The 25,985-nt window shown below is 45.4% G+C and overlaps 1 protein-coding gene across 5 annotated transcripts in view; it reads left to right on the forward strand.

Moving 5' to 3' along the window:
* PAPPA (pappalysin 1) overlaps positions 1 to 25,985 on the forward strand; it is a 345,861-nt gene that overhangs the window by 176,458 nt on the left and 143,418 nt on the right. For all 5 annotated transcript variants that reach the window (XR_016458996.1, XM_090121651.1, XM_090121650.1 and 2 more), the window contains one exon: positions 23,712 to 24,780. Coding sequence is in view for 4 of the 5 variants with exons in the window: in XM_090121651.1 (XP_089977777.1) it covers positions 23,712 to 24,780 (1,069 nt within the window). In the remaining variant the exon portion in view is untranslated. The remainder of the gene's footprint in view (positions 1 to 23,711; positions 24,781 to 25,985) is intronic.

A 25,985-nucleotide genomic window follows, 5' to 3' on the forward strand; every position in this document is an offset into this window, starting at 1 on the left:
CACAAATGATTGTAAGGTCAAATAGCCCTATAAAACCATTTAGTACTGAAAGCAGCTACCAGGCTGAGCTGTCTGAGCTGAACAATAATGAGGAATATTGCACTTTTCTTGCTGAAATTTTACGAGCCCATCGTGGATTTGGGTCCTTTCCCCCCGCGCTCGCTCCCGCTCCCCCCCCTCCAGCCACCTCCCTCCCTCTCCCCGCTTTAGTGATAAAGTGCAGCAAAGTTGTCGTGAAATCGGATACTTTTTGGAGGGTTACAAACCCTTATAAATGTCGCCACATCCATCTTTGCTCCGAAGGAAGTCATAGAAAATGGAAATGCCCTTAAAAAAAGGAAGCAAGTCAGAAAGAGAAACGGGCCGGGCGGGGAGGGGGGGGGAAAGAAAGGGGGGGTGAAAGACATGTTTTACAGCTCTTTTGGCAAGGAGATTCCCTGAAAGCACAAAGTTTCCATGTCCTAGGATGCCTTAAAGAGACAGGGAGGATTTCCCCTTTCCCTTTAACTGGAGGCACTTCCTAGAGCAGGCGGATGCTTTTGCTGGTGGCACCGCCGCCCGCCCCGCTCGCCCATCCCTGCTGTCCGTCCCTGCTGTCCGCTGCCATCTGCTCCGTCCCCGCTGCCCCGTCCCTGACCCGCGCCGCTGTCGCCTGTTGGTGAAGCTGCTTTGTCCGAAGCAAAACAAAAACTACGATGAACTCAGCAGCGCGTTTCCTTAACTTTCCCCAGTCCCAGCTGCTCTGCTCGCAGTGGGGAGGGGGATGCAGCGTGTGTGGCTGCTGGGGTGGGCAGGAGGTGCCGGGCATGGGACGGTCCCCTTTGCTTTCAGTAGGGCAGGCGGATGAGTAATTTCATAGGAGAAGGCATTCTCGTGCTCCACTCTTCTGTTTCCCAATCGTAACTTAAACCCCCGGGCTCAAAGCGCTTCCCTTTCAGCTTAGTGGAGGCAGAATTTGGGTCTGCACAGATCTCATCAGTGGCAGAAATACGGTCTGTGTTTTTGTTTGTATTTAATCCGGCATCTAAGACCCCATGTCTGCCTTTGGTGCGAGTATCTGTAATTCATACAATAGGGGACCTAGACAAACACACACCAAGATCATTTGTAGTAAAATACTTTGATTGGCTGGGGGAGGTTGGGTTGTTGCCTGTATAAAACACTTGACCCATTTTATGCACGGAAATAACATTCCGCGGCGAAAAATGAAAAGAAATGCCCCAGTTTAGCACTGTTGAGCATGCAGCTCTGCTCGGGAGGACTTTGTGATTTTTATTTTATTTTTAAACTCCCCCTTCCCCCATCACACACTCTTGAAGAGGAGCCAGGTTTGGCTCTGTGTGTAAACACCTGGAAGAGGTCCAAGAGGAACTCACTCGGAGTATCCTCTGCACACCACAGCCTCCCAGACCTGCAGCAAGCTTAGGGAGAGATTACGCTTCCCTCCGTGAGGAAATCAAGGGTTCTGGCTGCCAAAACGTTTGGCTTTCTCATTTTCACTGTTTTGGGATGTGACAGACTCCGGAGCCCTGTTCTGCTGCTGATGTTACATCTGTAGGACCTCTCTGAAAGCCAGAGTTCTGGGTGCTGGATGGGCAGGGAATGGCTCGAGTTTGCAGTGAGCTTCTCCCCAACTTCTGTTGCAGCTGCGAAGTGGGAAATTGTGTTTGCACAGGTCTGAAGGGGAGGGCAGGGCTGGCTGGAGAGCATCTCATTTCCAGAGTCCTGTCTGTATCTTCGTCTGCTTTCTGCCCCTGTCCTCCGCCTGTGCTGACAGCTCTTCTGCGATCCCTCCGTGCCGGCACAGGAGAAGTCACTGCAAGTCGTATAGGAGCCACACACCCACACGTGAGCCTATAAGGGAAGCCTGTCTGTTAAAAATTTCATGTAGGACTCGAGTTGTTATCAGCTTCCATGCCTGAGCCCTGATATAAAGGAGCTCCTCTGCTAATCCTGCTACAGGAGTTTCTGTTTCTGTCTGGAGCCAACTCTCCTTACGTCACCCTCTGCTGCAGTATTCAATTTGTTTTCATAAATGGCTAATTTTACAGCGCTGTTAAGTGGGTTCGTCATTGCGCCGGGCCGTGCCCTGTCTCTGATGATAGGCAGCCCTCAGTGCCAGGCTCTGCCAATTTTCACGCTGGTTGGCAGTGATGTTATTGCTGCCCTGTTTGACTTCACTCATATCTGTTCTGGCGTTTCTCAGGGAAAACAGTTGGGAAACTGGAAGTCTGACCCATTGATCCGCGTTACGCAAAACCTCAGCAGTGTTTTGGGAGCTGGGCTGTGTCTCATTCGCGTGGCTCCTGCTGTGCGGCTCTGGCTCGTGCGTGCTTGGGTCTGTCCCTGGGCCACACTGTTCTTGGACGGACAGTCCTTGGAAGTGCACACCTATTGGCACAGTACATCCCTCTTACAGATGCACGCATGGGCACATGGCATTAATCACTCGAGTTTGTGTGCTTTCTGCTATAGTCTTCGAATACATCTCCCGTTGTCAAAGAAGGAGTTAAGGTCCGGGCTGTAATCAAGTTAGATAACACGCGTGCCATGCAAAGTGGAACGCTTCAAAGCACCATTGACCTTGCTTCTGTTGTAATCAAAGATATTTCAGTTCTACTGTGGAAACGCAACCCCATCCTGAGAAATAGGATCCTCCTGAGTCCCTGTCAGGGTGTTTTCTAGCGTATGGCTCAGGAGCAGGAGCTCATGTTTTCGTAGGAAGGAGATGTTGACTCTTTGCTGTCTGGGAGCTGAGAGGAGCGGGATGAATGATCAGCAGCGGGAGCTGGAGTAGGAAGGCGTGCCTGCTCTGAAGAGTGAAAGTTATTTGTGTTTTGTTTTTGTTGTTTTTTTTTTTCCCTTTCCAGTTTCATTCTCCTCTGTCTCTCTATTCCTTTGCCTGCCAACAGAGAGCATGATCCCAACTTAATAAGGCTTCATATGTAAGGGAGTGCCTATGTTTTCCCAGCTTCGGTCCTTGGTGAACATAAAACTGCAGCAGAATCCAAAGGGAAAGAAACGCCAAAATCAGCACAGTGGAACTCACTTAAAGCCACAGCTCTTGCATGTGAGAGACTGAGAAGCATCTATGTTGGAGACCAATCATTGGGCAGTGATAAAGATGTGTAACTGACACTGCGTAGGTCTGCTCCCTGCGCAGGGTTTAAGAATATCTGTTTGGGGTTTGTTTTCATTTGGTCGACTTCTGGAGTTTTGGAGTCTGTTACTGAATTAATACACATCAGGGACTCAGCTGGGTCTTGTCCTTGAAGCCAGTGCTCATAGCAGCTGCTCAGGGAGCTCTTCGACAGTGAGTTTACACTGAATTTCACTGGGTGGATGGATAGATGGTAGATGGATAAGGCATCACTTTTTTTTTTTATCTTCACAGCCTGTTGCCTTTTTATTCCTTGGATTTGCTTGTTTTGATCCATAATGAAGTACTGACATGAAGGACTAGAGAACGATTCAGTCATAAAGCTTGTCGTTAATTAGCTCTGGCGTGTGCCAGGTCCCAGGGGATGGGGTGGCAGGGGCTCAGGGCTGCATGGATGCTCCAGCGCAGTGACAGCCCCCAGCACTGTTCCCAAGGGACACAGGTCACCGTGCAGCTCTGCGTTCCAACAATTCCCCACTTCACAGCTACAGCCCTGGGTAAGCAGTGACTGATAGGGCCACTGAAAAAATACAGCATGGTTTGTCATTTACTAAATATTTGTGAGCAGCTCATTTCCTCCCTCCTGCAGAAGCCGGGACAGGAGTCAGAAATGGGAACTAAAAAGAGATTTTTCTTTCCTGAAGACTTCCAGTTTCAACCAGTCTCATTCTTTCAACCAGCTACACACCGGAGTGAGAACCATGCAGTCTGAACTACATGTTTTATTTCCTTAAAGCGCTTCCTTGCAGGCTGCTCTAATCAATGAAATGGTAATAAAGAGGGAAGTTTGCCTTTTGACATGTGGTGGTCGAGTTAGATTTCTCAGTGATGAGTGGCTGCCTTCTGTAGGCACCAAGCTGTGTCCCAGGCTGAGCTGGCTGTGCTGAGCTTCACTTGGGTCTGATTTATTTCTGAGATGTGCCCAAAAATTCCATGTCCTCAAGGTCTTGCTGAGTGCTGGAGCAGATGTAAAGAGGCCTATTCTGTCTCATCCCAAAGCCTTTCAGCTCTTTTGCAAGAGGGATGTGTGCCTGGGTAACCTGAAGGCAGGAGGACCCTTGGACCAGCAGTGCTCGATGCTTCAGACCATGGAGTTAACTGGGTGCGTCCACCTTGGATTTCTGAGGCTCAGGTTGGCCTGAGCAAGAATGCAAAGCCGAAATACAGCATCTATTTTCAAAAGGATGTATTGGAAAAAAATAAAATAAAATAAAATAAAATAAAATAAAGCCTTCTGTGAAGGGTCAGCTGAGATGTTTCCATATAGTAGTTTTGCTTCCAATTTTAGCTGTTGTTTTTCAGCTCCTCTTTTCTTTTCTCTGAAAGAAATTACAGGAGCACAAGCAGAGAAAGGACCTCCTGGGTTGCCAAATTTAGTCCCCTGCCGCGTCAGGGATGTAACAGTAGATAATTAGTTCAAACATTCACAGAATATCCACTTTGTTGGCTCTGATATAGCACAGGGCACAGAAAATTTCCCAGCACTCTACTGTAAACCAAAGATCTTTAGCAAAGACCTGGAGACACCGCTATAATGGAAGGCAGGAAGAGAGACGGACAGACTGACAACATCTTAAGTACCCAGAAATCCAAGGCATTGATTTAGAAAAGAGTTAACTATGTCAACTATGAGAAAGAATAACATCTTTTGGTGTAAGATACTGGCTTTCTTATTTTTGGGAAGTTACAAACGAATCAGGTGTTTTGACAGTTATGAAACTTCTATTGAAATTTTAAGTTAGAATGTCTGCCAGAGCCGATCCTTTCCCACAGATGGTCTGTTTTGATTAATTTCCCATTTTCCTGAGAAAAATATTTTATCAACCATTTCCCACCCTTCTCTGATTGTCATCTGTATGGCAGTTCCTATGTCCCATCATAGGAAGAGTGAACACATCGGCTTTATTACATTTTTGCTTCTTCCCCCAGTATTGTGAATGTGGATCAAAACCCTCTGCGTTTTTCTCTAAGCTATATCAGCCAGTCCAATGTCATCTTTCCCTTCATTTAACCATTATGCATTATGTATTAATCTTTCATTATATATTAATCCTTCTATTTCAAATACAGAAAGGGCACTAGACTTTTCTATTCCCTGGTTCTGGGCATCTGTTAGTGTGTTGTAGGCACAGGGCAGTTGAGTACGTTGTCCTTTTTTTTGTTTTTGCCCCAAAATGAGACTTCTAAAAATTAAAGTGTTCCTTTCTTCTGATCTCACGTTGCTTTTTGAGCGTTTTCCTACCTTATGATAGCTGGCATCTGACTGGGAATCTCAGTTTTATTTCCGCTTTCTGTGGAGGAGAAATCTTTGGTTGATCTGCTAATTTCTGCTTGTCCCTAACCTCTTTATTTTCTCTGGTGTGAGCACGCATGCACATACACACACAATTTCCAAAGCACCTTTGATTTTTTCCCCAGATCAATAGAGCATTTAAACTCCAATGATCAAGGAAAAGCAGCTTGTTTATTTCCCTATGTATCCTGACACAAGTGGCAGATCTTGTAAACTGCTTTGATTTGATGGTAGTGCCTTTTATATGGTTTGCTCTCCCCACAGCCATCCATAAAGTCAAAGCACTCTTACTCTGAACAGGAGCAGAGCACAACTCTAGAAGGCAAATAAAAAGGAATTAAGAAGAGAATAAGTGAGCATCTTATCCCAGAGTGTTTCTGCTATCGTTCTTCATTGCAATCCGAGCAATTTGCTCAGTTGGAACTGCTCAGTGTCCGTAAGGTTGCAGCACCAAGTGAAGCTGCAGTGTGTATCCATAGTTAAAATGTGAACAAGCGTAAATACAAGTCAGCTTATCCCTTAGTGAGAATGGAGATGTATTCATGTTGCTAGACTTACGCACGCAGCATGGATTTGATCCTAAACCTATCCAAAATCATGAAAAATACCATTGACCTTGGCTGACTCTGGCTTAGGCTCTGATTTCAGAGTCTTTTGCATCCCTTCTCTACATCCCAGACCCTTTCATGGTCCTTGCATTATCATCCTTTATTTTGCTGTCCTTTCTTGCTTTGGATACAAAAGAAGAAAAATTGCAAAGCTCTCACGTCAGAGAAATTGGCCAAGGGAAGGGGACATGTTTATTTTAGTTGTTTTTGCTATACTCCAAATCTCACTTTTTGGCCTTCGTCTCTGTCAACCTTTCTCTCTTTTCTTCAGTGTTAAAACAAGCACTTATTCCAAACACGCCGTCTGATTTTCTGTTTTGCTGGGTGATTCCCCGTCCAATCCCTCCACCCTCTCTTATCATCATCATGGTCTCACTTCTTTCTCCACTATCTGATGTCCTTGATTCCTCCATCTTTCCCTTTTTCCTGCTCTGCACAACTGCTGTTTTCATCCTCCCTATCAAACCTATGTCATGCTCTCTGTATTTGTCCTTTTCTGTCCCCATGTGAAATTGCTGTTCCCTCCTTGCAGACCAGGGGTGGCTCCCATGTTGGTGGCTGCCATGTTGCTGGCTTCAGCCACGCAGCGTTGGAGTGGGGTGGGAACACAGGGTAAGCAGGCTTTGTGTTTGTGTGCTTGGGCAGGCAGATGCTCATGCATATTTTCCGGGAATTATCAGTGTGGTTCTGTTTAATATCTATTGTAGTGGTGCACAAACAAGGAGCGAGCAGTTGTTCTCACATAGAGGGAGTGAGGGTGAAGTGAAACTGAGACGCATCTGGAACTGGCCTGGTGAGGCAGCATCTGAGAGATATGACATGACACCAGCTCAAGAAAATGAAAGAATTGCAGTGTTGGAGAAGAAAACCAGCCTGTTCTTTGCTGATTAGCTCCTGGGGTCTGTTAGGCTTTCCTCGAGTCTTCTTTTAGAGTGATACTTAAGGCCCTCTGCTGTGTTTTTCCTCCTTTTCCTTATGTAGCTTATTGTTTATTTGCCTTAAATCACTTTCCCACATGGATTTCTCTCCTCTGACCAATCTTCCCCTCCTTCATCTGATTCCCCAGAGTCTTCTATTGTCATGGAGCTGGGAGAAGAGCAGGCCTGCTCCCAACACGGAGCATCAGCTGCAGGCTTCTCTCCTCCTTCCTTCTCTTCCTTGCCTATCCTCTGCTGTTAGTGTTGGAAGCATATTCGCAAAGATCATCCATTGGATTGAGGAAAGAGATCTTATCACCATTATTTTGTTTGTTTTACTTAAGACATTGAGGGGAAGAAGTGGAAAGGATGGGCCTTCACTGTTACCAGTGTTACTTCGTTTTGAATGTAGGTTCATTTTCTCGTGTCCTAATATATTTTGATGCCATTGTTTTCTTTGATCTTGCAATAAGATTGCAGTTTTGCGGTCCTGGTAACTTCCTCAGGACATTCTGCTAATTGTGATGATACCTTTGTCAGGTGGGAGAGAGCATTGCACTTAGGAAAACTGAGGAACTGCTCTGATTTGTTGAGGTGTTGCTGTGTGTTTGGGACAGAGCTAGAAACTGATGGCAGCAGGCTTGGCTTTCTGTTAACCACATTTTCAGTGATGGTAGTAGGTAATCTTCAGCCTAAGTGGTTCTGCATGTGGAATCAACACACCTTAATTCCTGTAGGCTGGCTCCTGTTGCTGTTGATGATTCTTTGCTGGGGGGCTGCTTTGCTGGTCTGACAGTGGTTATGAAGCCTTTCACTTACCAACGAGTGACATGAGCTCTTTGGACATGGTAGAAGATGAGACGATCTTGAGTTTATCTCTGATCCAGACGTGCTGGCGAGGTTGGAATGAGCAGGAGTTACTGTGCTTCTCAAATGCAGCAGTCTATGCAGCCCAAAATGGGAGAGAAGAGCATGTATCAAAGAAGCCCCTCGGTTCAGGGTGCTTCTTCTTGAGTTTGAATGCTTTCCTACTTTTGATACATCTGCACGTTGGTCAGTATGTTGGCTCAGGAATGCAAAAAGCATGGCTCTGGATAGCTGAGGGTATTAATTAAGGGCAAAACCAGCTAATTTACCCCACAGTTACTCTGGAGCAGACGTGGTTGCAGATGGAGCTTTGCACACAGCGTGTTAGTGCCCCAGTAACTGCAGCCTGTTTTTGGGAAGGGTCAGCACCCAGTGCACACTCTCATGTCTTAACAGCCTGTGCCTCTGTTGGAACTGCCAACAGGAAGGCTGTGCCTCATGTGAGCCATTCAAATTGTATTTTGCTCCGAATTCAGCAGCATCTGTGCTTGTAAAGGCTGAGGTGCTAAGGTTGGAATCTGGAGCCTGCATTACTACTGGCTTTCTTTGCTTCTGCCTTGTGGATAAACCAAGCAGCCTCTCTGAGCTCAAAACAGCACCTTCCACCACTGATAATTTAATAGGAATTATTTTCAGCACAAACTAGACGAGAATTGGAAGCCTCCTGTGCTGTAGCTCATGAATGGAGATGTTCAGGGAGAAATGCAGTACCAGGAGAAAAAGCAAATGTTAACTAAATGCATTACGCACACGATTTTGAAACGTACTTGGCAGGCAGAAGGGTAAGTAGTACAAGCCAGATTCTGCTGTTGAGCACACCAGTGCAAACCCAGAGTTACTCCTTTGGAGAGGAAATCAGGGGGCTGCTGCAGGCTGGCAACGGTTTTGAGTGTGGGGCCGATAGAATTTGTGCAGTGGGGAAAACAAACTAGCTGAGAAGTGGGTGTTGTGGAGAGCAGCCTCCAAGCACCATCGCTTTGTGTAATGGCTATGATGATGCAGTGGGAAATGTTTGTACAATGTGGGGTTGTTTTTACTTCTTGGAGCACTTTCTCGGTACACCTAACCTATTCCCTTTAGGCTGTAAAACTAGGCCATATACCACTTTTACAGTGAGTCCTTTGTGTTTCCAGCAACAAACACTTCTCAGCTCTGCTCTCAAGTTTTGTGGCTCTAAACTCCTTCACCCCTTCCCATACTCTTCCATCTCCAGCAATAATATCCCCTCCTCTGTTTATAAACAACCACCCTCGGAGGAAGTTCACAGGAAGACAAGTTAGTTAATGAAAATCAACCGTGCACTCAGGTCCAAGCTGTGGGCTGGAGCCAGCAGGGTTACTGGATATTTCCTATTCTACATCTGCTTGGAGGAGTTTCATTGATGAGATGTCAGCCTCTCTATATGCCCTTCTCTTCTTTTCCCACTGTCTTGAAAAACAGAAAAAACGATGGAGGAAAATTTTTGTGTCAATTTGCTTTAAAGTAATGCCTGGACAGTAGCTGAGAACCCCAAGCAAGGAGACAGGCTTGAATGAACTTGTTTTCACATGCTCCAGAGACCCCCCAGCACAGGGGAAAGCCAAACAAAAGGTCGTTGTCTTGAGGCTTCTTCTGGCTTGTGCTTCTAACAGTGTACCTTGGTGGTCTCAGATGGAAGGTGAAGGAATTGCCTGTTTAGTTCCATCCAGGCGACAGTGGAATCCTCTATAAAGCCTTTCCAGCTCCTCAGGATGCATGGGAAAGTGATGGGATGAAGAAAGGCTCTGTGAGTGAGGAGGTTGCAGCAGTAGGGCTGTGGTTCCTCACTTGCACAGAGATGTGGCAGCCATGCAGCATTCCTGTCTTCAGGAGTGCATCTGGGAAGTGAGGATGAAGGAGTTTTCCCAGCTGGTCTAGGTGTGAAAGTTGTGTTCCCACTTTTAATTCTAAGCACCTTGAAAGTTTAGATGTGTTACAAAAGGTCTCCAATGCTGGCAGAATCTCTGTCCCTTAAATTGTGATGGCTTCCAACAGTCTTATCTGTTGCTTTTTTTTTGAAAGAGCAGTTCGTATTGCACAAATATTTTCTGGCATGTAATTAATAGCTTTATCTGTAAGACAGTTCCAGTGTGGTCTTTCCACCTCCCCCTCTCAGACAATCAGAAATGGGGATTTTGCACTGCAACATGGGCAAAGTTTATCAGACGTTGCACAATCTCTTTGTCCATGAACAGGTTAAAAAAAAGAAGGGAGAAAATAGACCTGATTTATACAGGTGAGCTTCCTCCAGGAATTCCAGGATAACCATCAACAATTTGTCCCACGAGGAAAGTTGAATGCTTCATTTTTGCCCTTTGGAGAGCTCTGAATTAATGAAGGATGGAGTACCAGCGTATCTTCTGCTCGTCTTTGAGCTGGGAAAGATTGGAATTCCCCAAAGTCCTCTTGTTAGGGATGCTTTAATCAAACAGACTGTTTACATTCTTTGTCTCACCAGAGGCAATGCTCAAACTGGGGTGGTCTTCTGCTATATGCCATAATACTAGGGGTTTATTTTATTTTATTTTAAACATCAGCATGCCACCAGTTTTACTGGGAAAAGACCGTATCCAAACACCTGCAGGCTCCATAGAACAAGCCAGCAAGAAGCAGCAGCTGCATCTCACATAGGTGAAATGATCCAGCAAGGGGATCTGTGTTTCTTCTGCAGCTTGCTGTCTGCAGGGCTGAGGCTTCTCAATGAAGGTGGGCCAGGAGCACTTGCACTGAGAGGAAAACACCTCCCAGCAGTAGGAAGGTGAGCACCAAACTCTTCCCTTTGCCTCAAGCACAGTGGGTGGAAAGGCAATGGGCATTTTTGCAGCAACCGTGTGTTTTCTATCCCACTTGTGATGGCCAGACAGTGAACATCCACTCTGACAGTGTGTTTCTGAAAGAGAAGGAGGAAGGAACTGAGATGGGAATAGGTTTTCCTACTATCGCCTGTCTCTCATCACATCTTCCTCAGGGTGAACATCCCTGTCAAGAAGTCAACACTTTATTGCACAACTGTATTACTGTAATGGGCCATAAACCTTGAAATGGGATCTAAAATTCTCTTCAGATACAATTGAAAAAAAACAAAAAACAACCTGTGGTATCTTCTGGAAGTAATGTATTTCTGCTCCCCATGCTCAGGATCTTCAGAGCATCACTGAGAAGTACGCACGTAAACGGGTAATGCGGACAACATTCTTCTGAAGCCAAGCGCTCCAACCAGCTGTTCAGCAGCAATGTGATTTATTGAGAGCTGTCAATGTTTTCCACACATGGTGTCCTTTGCACCGATGAGCTTGCAGGCTGGCTTTTATGGGGTTTCTCTGACAGTTGTCAAACACTGGGGACAAGGCAAGCTTGACGAGGCACACGTTTTTATGGGAATGTTATGGGCATTGCAACAAGATGTTCTGGAAGGGAAGGACAGTCTGAGAGTAACTGGCAGAGAGGAAAACAAAGGCAGTTGCAAAAGGCTTCCTTTTTACTGGTGGTTTCAAGAAGAGAACAGCAATTTCCTCCAGCAATAAATTAGATGTTTTGGGAGAAAGAAAGGGTGTTTGGTTAGACAGTGGTGACACTGCTGAGAGATAAGTATGCTCCCTCTCCTGCAAATTCAAGTTTCTTGTTTTGTGGCTGAGTAGTTAAGGGGGGCACAGGTTGCTCTGGAGTTTTAGTTCCTTCTCTGCAACTGCTCTGTGGTGTCCTCAGCTCAGTCCTTGGATCAGTGAGGGTGGGAGATTGGCTCTCAGCAGCTCTCAGAGAGACACGGCATGTGAGGAAGCAGTAATTACACCAGTGTAGCTCTTTGGCCGTGTGTGATGCTGTTCATGGCGAATGCCACACCGTTGTACAAAGAGAAAGAAATGCTTGGCCAAGAATTCCCATCAGCCAGGGTCACATTAGGTCCCTGCAGTGTTGTGCAGCTCTAAAATGGGAACTGGGGTTGTAGAATGCTGAAGAGACAAAAAGACAGATGCAGTTCTTGCTGATCTCAGCTTGTCAATTTGTCTTGACTTGTGTAAGCTTGTATTCGTGAATATCACAGGTATTTGTTTTCCCCCCACTGAAAAACAGAGCTGTTGCCTGAACAGTGACTCTGGCCACGTTCCCTCCTATTCAGCACAATGCAATCTCGGCTCTTCACTAGTTAATATTTTCTGTCAACAACCTGCAAGAAAACATAAAATCAGTGCTGATAAAATTTGCAGATGTTGCAGAGTTCAGGGAGTGGTAAACAATGACCAAAACAGGACTCTCATTTGGGTGTTTTCATAAATTGAGAACATGCAAACAGTATGCATCAGAATAAAGCCAAATGTGAAGTCATACATATAGAAAGACGGGAGGCAGGTCATGCATAAGGGATGGATGGTGGGGGAAAGATCTTTCACCTGGAAGCTGAGAGCGTTGGAGTGACTCTGTGTCGGAACAGATAAAGCGTCTGAATGTGAATTGCCAGTGTGATGCTGTGGCCAAAGGTTTCGAGTCATCATTAGCTGTGTAAACAAGGAAATGCTGAACAGGATCAAGGAGGTTGTGTTATCCTCGTGTTGACAATGGAGAAGCTGCTGCTGAGGCACTTTGTACAGTTCTGGTGTCCATCCACAGCTTAAGAAGGATGTTGTATGAGAGAGGATTTAGAGAAAGAAAAACAATCATGAGCATGATTATAGGATTTGTAACAAGTCCTAAAGCATTTGACTCGAGAAGATTAAGAGGTGAGTTGGTCATCATGATCTTTAAGTATATGTTTAGGGAACATTAATCTGATAATTGGAGTTTGGAAATCTAATAATAGAGGATATGAGTAAATCCAATGAATGCACATAGAAACGAAGCAACTTCAGAATAGAGAGAAAATGCACTGTTTTATTGAAAGCATTCAGTCATTGAGAAGCCTTTCTGAGTAGGATGGTGGAGTGTCTGTCACCAGGTTCTTTTAAATGAGAATTCAATGTTTTTTCAAACTCTTGTTTAAAGAGGAGTTAATTCAGTCCTCACCCCCTATTGTGTCTGAGTGCTTCTAATGTCGTATCACTCTGGGGTTTTCAGTTATTACTGCAAAAACAGGAACGGCATGAAACTGCGTCAGGAGAGGTTCAGACTGGATATTAGGAAAAGGTTCCTTACCAAGAGGGCGGAACAGGCTCCCCAGGGCAGTGGTCATGGCACCAAGCCTGCTGGAGTTCCAGAAGTGTTTGGACAACACTTTCAGACATATGGTTTGATTTTTAGGTAGTCCTGTGTGGAGCCAGGAGTTGATCCTTGTGGGTTCCTTCCAACTTGGGATACTATACGGTTGTATGATTCCAACTAATTGAAGCAAACAGTAGGATGCTGACTTCAAATCCTTTAATATTCCATTGTAACTATGGATTTTTCTTGACTCTGGGCACTTTGTAGGGATTCCTGGGCATTGCTCTGCTTGAACTGTCAGGCTTAGTGTAACGTGATGTTCTTCATCTTATTTAGGTTTTGTCACCTTTAACCAGGAGAGGTTGCCTCAAAGCATACAAGTGTGTTAGCCTGAAGGCCGGCTCAAAAATAAGACTAAAATCTTTTCACATTGAATGTATTGAAGGCTGGATGTGGCTCTGGGCAGCCTGGTCTAGTGGTTAGCAACCCTGCCCACAGCAGGGGGGATTGAAACTAGATCATCTTTGAGGTCCTTTTCAATCCAGGCCATTGTATTCAGACTCGTAACTGTCGGCTTCATTGAGACCAAGATCTTACCTCCAGAATGTGACCTTCGGGGAGCAAAATCAAGGTTCCCCACTGCAAACTGGAGCACTGACAAAGTCAGGGCTGTGAAACTAACACGACAGACATCATTTAAAACAAAGAAGTGGATGAGAAAGCAGAAAATAAGCTTGGGGTGACTTTTGCTTGTCATCTCCTTGCTGGGTGGTCTGTCAGCCAGTCTCAGGGCAGAACAGCACTCCAGAAGGACATGTAGGCTCTATGCTGAAATGACCTATTCCTGTGACTTTGAGCAAGTTGAAAACACAAATACAGAACTAAGACCTAATCAAAGTAATGAAATTCTGTTTCAGAACACTAATTCTTCGTGATCCAAACTCATCTGGAGATCTTCCCTTAAAATAAAGAATGAAGCCCAGTGCTCAAAATGCCCCAGCCTGCTCCCTCAGTCCCACGTGCGTGTGAGTGTGTATGCACACAGAAGGTAGTACATGTACATGCTTTATGGTTAGTCTTCATTTCTTTGGTTCCAGATTTAATCGAAAGTGGAAGGGCTGAAATAACATAAGAAGGGTTGAACATATGATATTTCCTGCTGCTCAGCTAAACACAAGAATTGCCAACAATCTTCCAAGGTAGCTTGTTTCTTTTACATTTTTTTTTCTCCCAGTTCTGCAGACTTGAGAAGGTCAATTACTTTTGAGAAGCATTTGACTTTGGCAACGCTCATGGAAAGTGAACTAGAATTATGACCTTTTGGAGGTTTGCCCATCGCTGTCCCATCTCGTCCTTTAAGAATTAAGGGCTGAATGTTAAGCTCCAGCCTTCAGTTTAATAGGTGTGAATTTGCGTCTGTACACCTCTAAGACGTTGCTACTGTTTACGTGAGAATTTCTTATTAGGTATCCATTTAATTGTGCTCACAGATCAAGGGATCACTGCTATTTGTATCACAGAAATACACACTCAGGTATTTCCAGGAGGAAAATGATGCCCAAACAAGTGACCCCGGATTCAAACTGAGCAGAGAAAACAGAGCTCTAAGATCATGTACTAAAGTTAGTGTGTGGTGACTACAGCCTATCTGGAATGCATACTATAGTAGTTATATCATGTGAGGCAGATTTTTTTCTTCTTTTTTTTTTCTCCTTTTTCAGCAGGATGTTTCCTAGAAAGCAAAAATATCTCTGTGGTTTGTGTATGGGTTTGGAACTTATATGCAAGTATGGAGCGGGGAATTTGAGGCCTGAAATAGTCGTGATTAGAGAGGACCCGGATCCCTTTTAAAAGGGGCAGCATAACAGAGACACAGTGAGCTCTGCTCTGCCTGCTGGTACTGCATGCTGTTCTGCGTACCGCATCTGCAGCGTTTCTGGTAAGGGTGGTAGATCCTTTGGTTGCTTCTATGAGTATAGGAAAGATGCAGTCATATGGGAAAGCCAGATGCGGTAAGACATTTGAGTCTGGATTAGATCTAAGATACTTTTGCAATAAAAGATTTAATTCTCACGGAGGCCAAGATCTTGCATGGTATAAATCAGTGCAAATGCACTGGAACCACTCAGTTCTGTGCTCACAAAGTGTCTGCCCAAGAATGTTCTCAAAATCCAATTAAATAACTAGAACTGTTTCATGTGGAAATGCCCCTCAATTACAAAGACAAGTCTAAGCTATCATGATGTGATTTTTACAGTCTCCTTGCAGGGTGCCCTAGTTTGCATTCATGGAATTTTTTGTTTTCGTTTTGTTTTTGTAATATTGTGGATATTGGCCATCTGTCTGATCCCGGAAAGGTTGTAAGGTTGTTCCCGCTCCCCAGGTTCTCTTCCCTCTCACTCATTGATCATAATGTTTGATTTAGGTGCCACTAGATTTCCTTCTTTGTTCTCCAGCCCTAACCTGCCCCCTACAAACACACACGCATTGTGCAATGGTGTAAAAGCTCTTCTCTCTGCAGCTGGGAGTAGTAACAGCTCAGCTGGTTCCAGCGCTGCCCTAAAGCTGCTGTAAAGGTCAGTGACTAGGGAATTCTAAAAAGCAAAACAAGCTGTGTTGTTGTCCCCCTTTCAGTCCTTGCTATGTATTTTGATCAGTACCACAAGCAGTCTCATGCGCAGACCTCCCCTGCTTGTCACTGCGCTTTGCTGGCTGTGGTGAGGGCTCTGCAGGGCAGCACGTCGGGAGACTTTCCAGCACAGCTCCGGGCTCGGCCACTGCTGCAGCTGATTGACTTGCAGTGCTTGTCAGGCACAAAGCACATTTTGAAAGGAAATGCCATATTGAACTCCCAGTGAGCTGATGGGTATTGTGCACGGTCATCTGATGGCACAGATGTGCCCCTAATAATCCTTCCAGGAGAGCGTTTCCTCCTGGGATGCTCTGGCCATCTGATCTGCTCTGAGGTATACTGACCTATCTTGACCCAGTTTATGATCAATTCTCTCTGCTGTTTTCTGAAAGGAGACCAGAAATACCACTTTATCATTTAGATTGCTTGGAAGTTGTGGTAATTACATATCTGTCCCTTCCATGGAAGATACTCTCTGTTTGCTCTCAAGCATTAACTCTTACCAATGGGAGGAAAGTCGCTCTGTGTTAGCATGCTCAAAAGTAAATTTGTCAATAGAGCTTGATATCTAATCAGTGTTTGGCTAATAGCACAGAGGGGAGGAGGAGACCTGGAAGCAGAGGTAGCGGATGTGCCACCAAGCACGTTGCTGGGAACAGTTCCCTGGCACACCATTGCATTTATGTCCTTTTTGTAGGTTTTGTGTGACTCCAGTTCATTTGCACATGCACCTGTGAAAGATGGAAAATGTTCACGCGTGTCTCTTAATATGTACCTGTATGCTTTGCAATATGTGCTTACAAAGGGGGAAAAAAAAGCTGAATTTCTCTAAAGGTGAACACAGTGCCTGAGCTACAATGGGATGGTTAATTTGTAACCCAGTTCTGCTGATCAGTCAGTGCAGGTAAGCTTTGAAGCTGAGAAGTTTTCAGGTTGCTTTGAGTTAAGCCAATAAACTGTTGAGGGTTTTCCATTCCCTGTCTCTACTTGAAAATGGGTTTTCATCAACACCCAATTGCTTTATTATCAGTGGGTCACAGTAGTGTGTCTGAAGCTGGCAGCCATCAACCTGATTCCTGTCCGGATCAAACCTGGAGAAAAGTCTTCCACGTTCATGACGTACACTATTGATTCTCTGAAGGAGCCTGGTAATCATTGCACTTGCAGTAGTATCCCAACAGAGACTGCCTGTGCCATCTTAATTACTATTCCCGTGTGTGCTCTCATGGTGATCATCTCTAATAACATGGACACATGCTGGTTTTCCAAGCTTCAGCTTAAACTATTTGGTTGTTTCTGAGAATGAGGCGGGAGAAATAAAATTGTTCTGCAGGTATTAGAAAATTCTTATCCTCATTCTATGGAATGTTCCTGTGCTCCTGGGCTTTAATGAAGGGCCTAAAGTTTGACCCTTGTGAAGGATGTGCTTTTTCCATCCATCTAAAAGCCTGCCCAAATGTAGTTATTGGATTACAAGCAGCCACAGTTTGTTAACCAAGTACCAGTCTCCACTGGTTCTGCAGCTTTATTGTGAAATGCTTAGGGAGATCTAGATAAGAAGGCACCCTTCCCGCTAATACTTGTTTATGCTGATCCTATATACAGAGCAGCCCTTGCAAAAGCAGTGTGCGGTCCAAGGATGACCCTGTTATGATGCTGCCAGGCCTGGAGCTCACTCCTCTGTGCCACATGGTTATGCAGTGTTGTGTGTTCACTTACACCTCAAAATTCCCCACAATCCAATAATTTCTCACTAACCCCAGCCTACCAGATCTGTTTGCAGTAAGCTCTTATATACTGTTAGCGGGTATATTCTCACAATGGGCTCAGCCAAGTGTCACTAACATGATTGTCCATGCCAGTGGCTGCTCGGCTGCAGCCTACATGATTTTCTTATCAGAAGGGAAGGATTTATGTAATGTTCGTAGCTAACCAGCAACTACAAATTCATGTGTTGCTGTTGCAGCCTTTCTCACCTCCCTGTTTTTAGGCTTCAAGCTGTCTTGTTGGGCATATGAGGGAATTTGAAAAACGGTACAGAAAATATGTGTAGTTCAGTGCTAAATGGCAGTGATATAAAGATTTTGATGCTGAGAAGAGCCTTGTACCAAATTCTCAGCGTTAGATAGGCATGGCTGTATTAGACTCTGTATTTCTACAGAATGAAGATCTTGCCTTTCATGTCAAAATGAAAGAATTCCATCCTTCTGTCTTGGATCTGAATTCTATTGCATAGCTTGGAAATGTTAATATTTCGTCTGAAATTAGCTGGATTGATAGCACATCCCCTTTTCCTCACTTAGTACATTGCCACCTGAGCAAATCTCAGGTGGTTTGCTTGAGACATTCCTGGGCTCAGGGGCTGACCTCAGGAGGCCTCTCAGCTGCATTGGAAATGGTATAGATAGAGATGTTGCCTTAAGTACTCCAGATTTTGAATTATTTAACTATCGTGGAAGGAAGCTGGGGGCTGGGAGAAGCATGGCAAAGGAAAGGAGAGATTATTTCTCCCCTTTGTAAAACTGTATAGGGTTCAACATCATACCATGAAATATCCAGTGCAGAACTCAAGAACTGCTCCAGTGGATCTTCGCTGACTTATCCAATTGCATGGAACATGGGGATACTTAACCCAAATCTGTCGGTTTTAATTATTTTCCTCTGGACAGATAAAAGCTTTCTATAGGTTCCTGTAGAATATTTGCTCTTTCAAGCGTTCCTCTGTGCTTTGATACTAAACGATTAAAGCATGCTAAAGAAAAAAACAGCCCCAACCTTTAGCTCCCTGTTCTTGGGCCCCCTGACTGCGGCTTTGATTGTTGACCTAAATTCCCCTTTCATAACTGAGTCCTGTCACCTCTGGTTGTAGTCTCCCAGCAAAACAGGCACAGCCAACTTCCAGAAGTGCAGAGCACCGCTTTCTGCTCCATGCGGCTGGGACGGCTCTGCAGCGCGCCCGAGGTGGTCAGCATCAGAGCAACCTCCTCCTTCCCCTTCCCCCAGCCTCAGCTCCTGGAAAGTAAAGCAAAACAAAGTCTCGATTTTATTCCTTCCCATTGCTCAGCGAAGGGGGGAAACTTCTTTTCTGCGTAGAGAAATAAATTCTTAGGTAATTCTACGGCTGGGCTGATTACCGGGAAGCATGCTGTTAGCAAGATGCAAGAGCTGGCACTGAAGGGGCCGAGGGAGGCCTGGAGTCTGTTATTGATAATGTTAAAACGAATTACAGCAGCTCGCACGGGCTGCTCTGGCCTCTTCTTTCAAACTCTGCCCACAGAGAGCTGCTTATGACTTGCAGCCTCAGCCTCTAGCTGTGAGTTCCCGACTCTGCGGCGGCTCCTGACAGCTCCTGGGAGCTGTGTGCTCCTGTTGGCACTGCGAGGATGCAGTGCCCTGTGCCCAAAGCCAGATCTTCCCTCAGAATTCAGCAGACAGTGTTGCTCATTGGCCTCATGCTGCACCATCCCATCCAGCACACAGGGCTCGACAGCATGGCTGTAAGTTTCCAGTGGGATCCTAAGAACAAACTGAGGTAGAAATCACCATAGAATCAGAATGACTTGGACGGGGCCTCTAACCCATCCAGTCCCAACCTTTGCTATGGGCTGGGACCCCCCCCAGCTCAGGCTGCCCAGGGCCCATCCACAGCCTTGGGCACATCCAGGGATGGGCACCCGCAGCTCTGAGCCTCACTGCCCTCTGAGTAAAGAGTCATGTGCTGGCCTTGTTTAATGCTTCCTGGATGCGATCAGGTGTGATGAGCAGTTGTATTTGGGAGTAGCTGTGGCTTGGTAGCCAAAGAAGTGACATTTCACTTCAAAAATAAAGGGAGAAACTGTATTACTGGTTTTCCATGTTTGACTGTTGGCACTGGGCCTCCTGGGTTCAGTTTTCCAGCTGTACCCGCTATCTCGGTGCCTAGGAATTCACTTCTCCTACAAGGGATGAGCATCACGGGGCTGGAAGGAGCCCGGTGGGCCTTCCCTGCCCTGGCTGAGCACAGGATCGTGGCATCGTGGTGTGTTCATGCACTCCTCCAGAGCCGTCTGACTCACTGCTTGTGGGGAGGGAAGGTTACCAATGACTCTTATTGGAAAGCTGAACTTGTGCCTCTTCTTTTTTTAATAAAAGATAAATTCGGTTTTAGTCCCTTGGGCTTCAGGAACAGGAGCTTTGCAGGGAAAGAAGTCCCTCAGACAGGGGTTTGCAGGGCTGTCAGTGTTCTCTCAGCTACCGCTCCGTCCCTTTCTAGCAACTCAAGGCGAGCAGAAGTGAGGAAAACTGTTTGCTGCTGTATGAAACTTGTACATATTTTTTTAATCTAATTGCTGTGGGGAAAACAAACATCAGTTTTATTTCGCACCATTTCTTGGCTCAGGAACTTGAGGCATATTCGCCAAATTGTGGTTTTGCAGTCATTGGATTGAGTCTCATTTACCATGAGGCCTCTTTACACCGCTCTTAGTTTCTTGAGGGACACAAAGTAGCTAAAAATGTCCTCTGCGACGTTATTGTAAAGAATTCTCTGTGTAAATGAGCATCTACACTCTGTATGTTTTTCATGTAAATGTTGGTTGCGGTCACAGCTGAATTTTGAAATTCAGTGTGAACCATTGTGAGGGGGTGATTTTGCTCAAAAACAGCCTTGTTTGGGGTAAAAGAGGCCTCTTCGTGTTTAAAGTGTTCTTAATTATGTCTAAGAAATAACTCATGGCTATGGAACCTTTTACTAAATTGAAATAAATTGTGAAAACATCAAATTATTCAGTTTTCAGAAGTTCTGGCAATTATCTGACATGTCCCTCTTCCAATGGTTTTGCCCTTATTAGTTGTCATAGAAGAAGTAATAAATTCTTTTATTATGACATCCTAAGTCCCAGCTGAAATAAGTTTCATTGTGCTGGGGACAAAACGGAAAAGTGACACTCCCTTAGCCGGAGGAATCGTAGTCTGCAGCCAAAAGTAAGTGAAGGAGTGGGAAAGTAGGTACAGCATACAGGCAGAAGAGGGTCATAAAGAAGTGGTACAGCTCTGCAAGTTATAGGGAGTGTGTGTTTCTCATCCCTATTCTTATTCTTTTTCCTTTCTTTTAAGAATAAAACAAGTCTTTCTGCTGAAGGCATTGGGATCAATCCATCTTTTCATCAAGAGTTGAATGTAATAGTAAAAGTTTAAGAAAAGAATACTGGATTTGGCATATGGATTCAGTAATGACTTTTGCCCTAAACTAGAAAATGTAAGGAACTGGAATAGTAGACTGTTTCGGTTCAGCAGCTTTCATACTGGCATGTTCAGTGGTGTCCCTATTGTCACTGTTTTTTTTCTTTCTCTGCCCTCCTTTGGCTCCCTGTAAATCTCGAATTGATGGCAGCTGTTTGAGCCAAACTCAAGACACGTTGCATCACATCAGGGTTTAAGTGCTCAAAGGCAAGGGAGGATTGCTACTATTCTGTAGTATTCCTCCAGCAGCTCCATCTGTTCAGCTGAGGTCAATCACTAGCATCATGCAGCACTTCAGAGAGAGGGGAAGATGTTCTTTAATCCTGGCCAGGAAACTGAATTTCCATTCCATGATAATTTATTCATTCTTTGGGGGAATATTTCCAGCCAGTCGGTACAGAAAGCCCCAAAAACTCAACCCTGGCAGACCGTGTGGTGGACTTCAGCCCTCCACCTGACAGCGGGGATGTGGGGCACTTTGAGAACCAGGCACCAGGCTGCAGAGTGGCGAAGGTGGCATCAGGCTGACTGCTGCACCTGGGTCAGAACCCAGCGGGGCCCTGGGCCAGGCTGCAGACCCACAGCTTCTCAGGGGTGTTTGTTAGGACTAGCCCATGTCTGCATCGCTTCTCCTGCTTTCACTGGGTTGGTATTTGGTGGCAGGCAAAAACTCCATTACAAAATGTCTGCCTGGTTCAAATGGCCTTATTATAATAAAGTGAGAGCGTGGCGTACCTATAAAAAGGTCTCCTTGTTAAGGGAGGTGGCTTTCTTTCATGCTGGGTTCCTTTTATATGGCATGCTTTTACTCTTTTTCTTCACCGTTTCCCACGCTGGAAAAGAAGATATTCAATAACAAAAAAGTTATTGAAACAGAATGGACTCCCCTGGGAGTTTAATCTTCCAGAACTGGGTATATTTTGGAACATCCCATCTCTTCACCTTTGAGCCCTGGTTTACACGGATGCCATACCTCCATACAGAGCACATTCAGATGTTTCTTTGGGGCAGAAGGGAGAATCAAATGAAGTCACTGCCAGAAGAAGTAATGCCCCCTCACACCCAAGGACAACTGTTTCCATGCTTGCCCAGCTCTCAGGGACCTCTGCCTGCTGTACTGGCAGGACAACTTTTTAATAAAACATCATTTTTGGAACTTTTTTTTATGACTTATGCAGGAGAGGGACTTGACTTGCCAACTGTCTTCTCATTCATTGGACATTGTTGGACAATACCTTCATTTGAGTTTTATAAATATGCAGACCTTTATGGGCTGTCATGCATCTCAAAAATGAGTGCCTTCTAAAGGTATTTATTCCATTAAAAAAACTAAAGAAACCCTCAAAAAACAGGAGATCCCTGACTCCAGAAGGTCACCGGTAGCTTTGGCTTTCATATCATGAGTTTCTCAGGTAAACATCCATCCCAGCAAATGTCGGGGGTTTTTTGGCATACTTGTTTTTTCCTTTGCTGTTCCTCCTCCTCTCCTTTCCCGTGATCAGAAGTAGTAGTATAAACTAGAAGCTGGTCTCAGAAAGGTTTTGAACTGAGTGCGCCCTACAGATGAATAAACACATTACCTTCCGAACCCTGGGATCTCTCTTCCAAAGGAAACAGGAAAAGGGGGAGCTCAGAGTCCCTAGCAAAATACCAGCGTGCAGAAAAAAGCCCTGTTTAAATTTTTTTAACTTTCCCATCAGAAGCCTTTTTTTGGAGGGGGGGAGGGGAGGGGGAGGAGAAGGGAAGGGTGTGAGGAGAGGGGGGAAGGTGGGTGCTGGGAGAGGGGAGGAAAAATACAGTGAATGCTCCTGTAACCTTTGCTCTGTTGATACTAGACAAGACTGCACTGTTAATGAGTGATTGTTAACAGATGGCTGTTGAGCAACTTAGTCAGAAGCAGAAGATGTTATTTGGTTGTAGTGCTGGGAGGGTTAGGGTGCAGAGGTGAGGTAAGGGGATATTTAGTCTTTTCATCTGTCAGAGATTTATGATTTTTGGTTAGGTTTTTGGAAGTGAAGGCTTGGGGGAAGGAGTTTCTGTGCGCTGGTAGTAGGAAGGCCATTGGTGCTGAAGGCTCTAATGATTATTTTTGCAGTCGAAGGGTCTCACCGCAGCCCGTGGCCTTTGAGAATTGAAAGATGGAAATATACATCTTTAACTTGCCAGCCCTTGTCCCAAGCTGGGAGGAATGAGGTTCTTTCCATCTCTTGTTGGTGAGGATGTATCGAGAGAACCTTAGGTGTGGAACTGCACTTTGTGTAAGAGATAAATTATTCATGGACACCACTGACTACTGTTTTTGTGATGTTTTTTTTTTTTTTTCATGGATATGAGTTTGAAGGCAGCCTGAAAATGTTACACTTGCTCTCAGCAAAGTTTGGGTATTTGATCATACGAAGATTATTCCAAACTGTGCAGTAGTTGGATTTCGTACCTACTTGCCTCTGGCCCTTGCTAGTTAAAGGGTTCAGGGGTGTGAGATATGAGTGAGATGGACAAGGATTGCTTCTCAAGAGCATTCTTGTTTTCAGCTGGTGATGTATGGCTTGAATGAAGGGAAGACCAAATGCACAGTACAACTTCCTACTGATAGGAATTTGCAAACAATGTTTGTCTTCGGTCAGAAAAGGGGAATCCCACTCATACATGCCACTGGCAAATCTTTAATAGCAAATCTTAACGTGACCTCCCACAGCTGTGTGCTGGATGATTTAATGTCTTTCTTGTGCACTAACTTTCTAACGTGCATAGATGAGCGTATGTTTATACATATCTAGGGAGAGATTTATACAATATAAAGACTAATTGCTTTATTTGCTCTGTCATCCTTATTTATCCGTATTTCTCTTTTGGGGGCACATAGGACTGTATGACAAATGTTCTTACACCTCCCGTGACCGAGGATGGGTCCTGGGGATTAACACCGTCAGTGACCAGGGGAATAGAGACCCCCGCTATTTCTTCTCTCTGAAGACAGACCGTGCTCGCAAAGTGACCACCATTGCAGCACATCGCAGCTACCTCCCCAACCAGTGGGTTCACCTGGCTGCCACGTACGATGGGCACCTGATGAAACTCTACGTCAATGGTGCCCAGGTAGCCACAAGCGGAGAGCAGGTGGGCAGCATCTTCAGTCTTCTGACGTTGAAGTGCAAGGTGCTCATGGTTGGAGGAAATGCCCTGAACCAGAACTATCGGGGTTATGTGGAGCACTTCAGCCTCTGGAGGACAGCCAGGTCTCAGAAGGAGATCTTGTTGGACATGGGCCAGGCTATTCACAGACAAGACATGCCTCTACCTCAGCTAGTTCTTCAAGACAGTTTACTGAATGTGAAAAACACCTGGTCTCCCATGAAGGATGGCAGCAGTCCTCAGAGCAAGTCCAGCTACCATCACGGCTATTTGCTGGATACCAGCCTAGAGCCTCCTCTCTGTGGACAGACAGTCTGTGACAACACGGATGTCATTGCCAGCTACAACAAACTCCCCAGCTTCCGCCGTAACAAGATCGTTCGCTACCGTGTGGTAAATCTCTACGACGACAAACACCAGAACCCCACAGTCAGCCAGCAGCAGATCGAGTTCCAGCACCAGCATTTAAATGAGGCTTTCAGCCGCTACAACATCACCTGGGAGCTGGAGGTGCTGGAGGTGAAGAACTCATCCCTTCGGCACCGACTCATCCTGGCCAACTGTGATATCAGCAAGATCGGGGACGAGAACTGCGATCCCGAGTGCAACCACACCTTGACCGGGTACGACGGAGGAGACTGCCGGCATGTACGCCACACGCTCTTCAACAAGAAGAAGCAGAACGGAGTGTGTGACATGGATTGCAATTACGAGAGGTACAACTTCGATGGTGGGGAGTGCTGCAACCCGGAGATAACAGAAGTCACCAAGACGTGCTTTGACCCATACTCTCCATACAGGTAGGCAATTTCTTCAACGAGCTTTTTACATTCATATTAATGAGTATCTGTCTAGGTATTGATCAGCCTGCTGGCTGCTGAACCGTTGTGTTATTGACGTTATGAGCCTGGGTGTTTTTAATGCATTTATTTTTTTCTTGGTATTTGGCTGACATTGCAATTACTTGAGTGCAATCTCAGTAATGGTCTCAACTTACCATTGAAATTTTAACAATGTTGGAAGACCCATTAGTTGTTGGTTCTGAACAGTATGTTGTAGCATTGCCCAGCTTATTTTAACCACACACTAGATTAGATGCCATAGGAAGCTCATATGGTTTCAGTCATTGTCCCTGGGGGTGTTCAAGAAATGTTCAGATATTGTATTAAGGGACATGGTTTAGTGGGGAAACATTGGTGGTAGGTGGGTGGTTGGACTGGATGATCTTGGAGGTCTTTTCCAACCTCAGTGATTCTATAATTGTATGATTCATGTGTATTTACAGAGTGAAGAGCCCTACAAGGCATGTAACATAAATACTCCTAAGTAGTCTTAAATTTTGTATGACGCCTTTGAAGATGGGTAGGTTATTTTATGTTCTTAAAGCTATGCAAGTGCAGATTACTGTAAGAAAACTGCTGTAAGGTGCTGCTGAGTCTGTGAGTTACGAGGAGGGAAGTAGGTACTTGGTTCTTGGGAGCGCCGTTGCACCTGGTGGGTGGGAACTCAGCTCTCCATAAACATATGAAATCAGGAGTAATGCCACCTTACTACAAATGAGTGAGCAGCTTTCTGTGGATGGATGTGAGCCTCACGAGACTGAATGTGTACAAGTCTATGGGGCCGGATGGCGTGCATCCCAGGGTTCTGAAGGAGGTGGCTGAGGTGGTTGCCGAGCCGCTCTCCATCATATTTGAGAAGTCGTGGCTGTCTGGTGTGGTCCCGGATGACTGGAGGAAGGGTCACGTCACTCCCATTTACAAGAAAGGGAGCAAGGAGGACCCTGGGAACTACAGGCCGGTGAGTCTCACCTCTGTGCCTGGGAAGATCATGTAACAGATCATCCTGGGTGACATGCTTGATCACATGAGGAAAGGGCGTGTGATCTGTGACAGCCAGCACGGCTTCACCAGAGGAAGGTCATGCTTGACCAATCTGGTGGCCTTTTATGATGGAGTGACGGCATCAGTGGACGAGGGAAAGGTGACCGATGTCATTTACCTGG

Source organism: Phasianus colchicus, chromosome 19 (assembly GCF_987193195.1).
Source record: "Phasianus colchicus chromosome 19, bPhaCol1.hap1.1, whole genome shotgun sequence".
Classification (NCBI taxonomy): Eukaryota; Metazoa; Chordata; class Aves; order Galliformes; family Phasianidae; genus Phasianus; species Phasianus colchicus.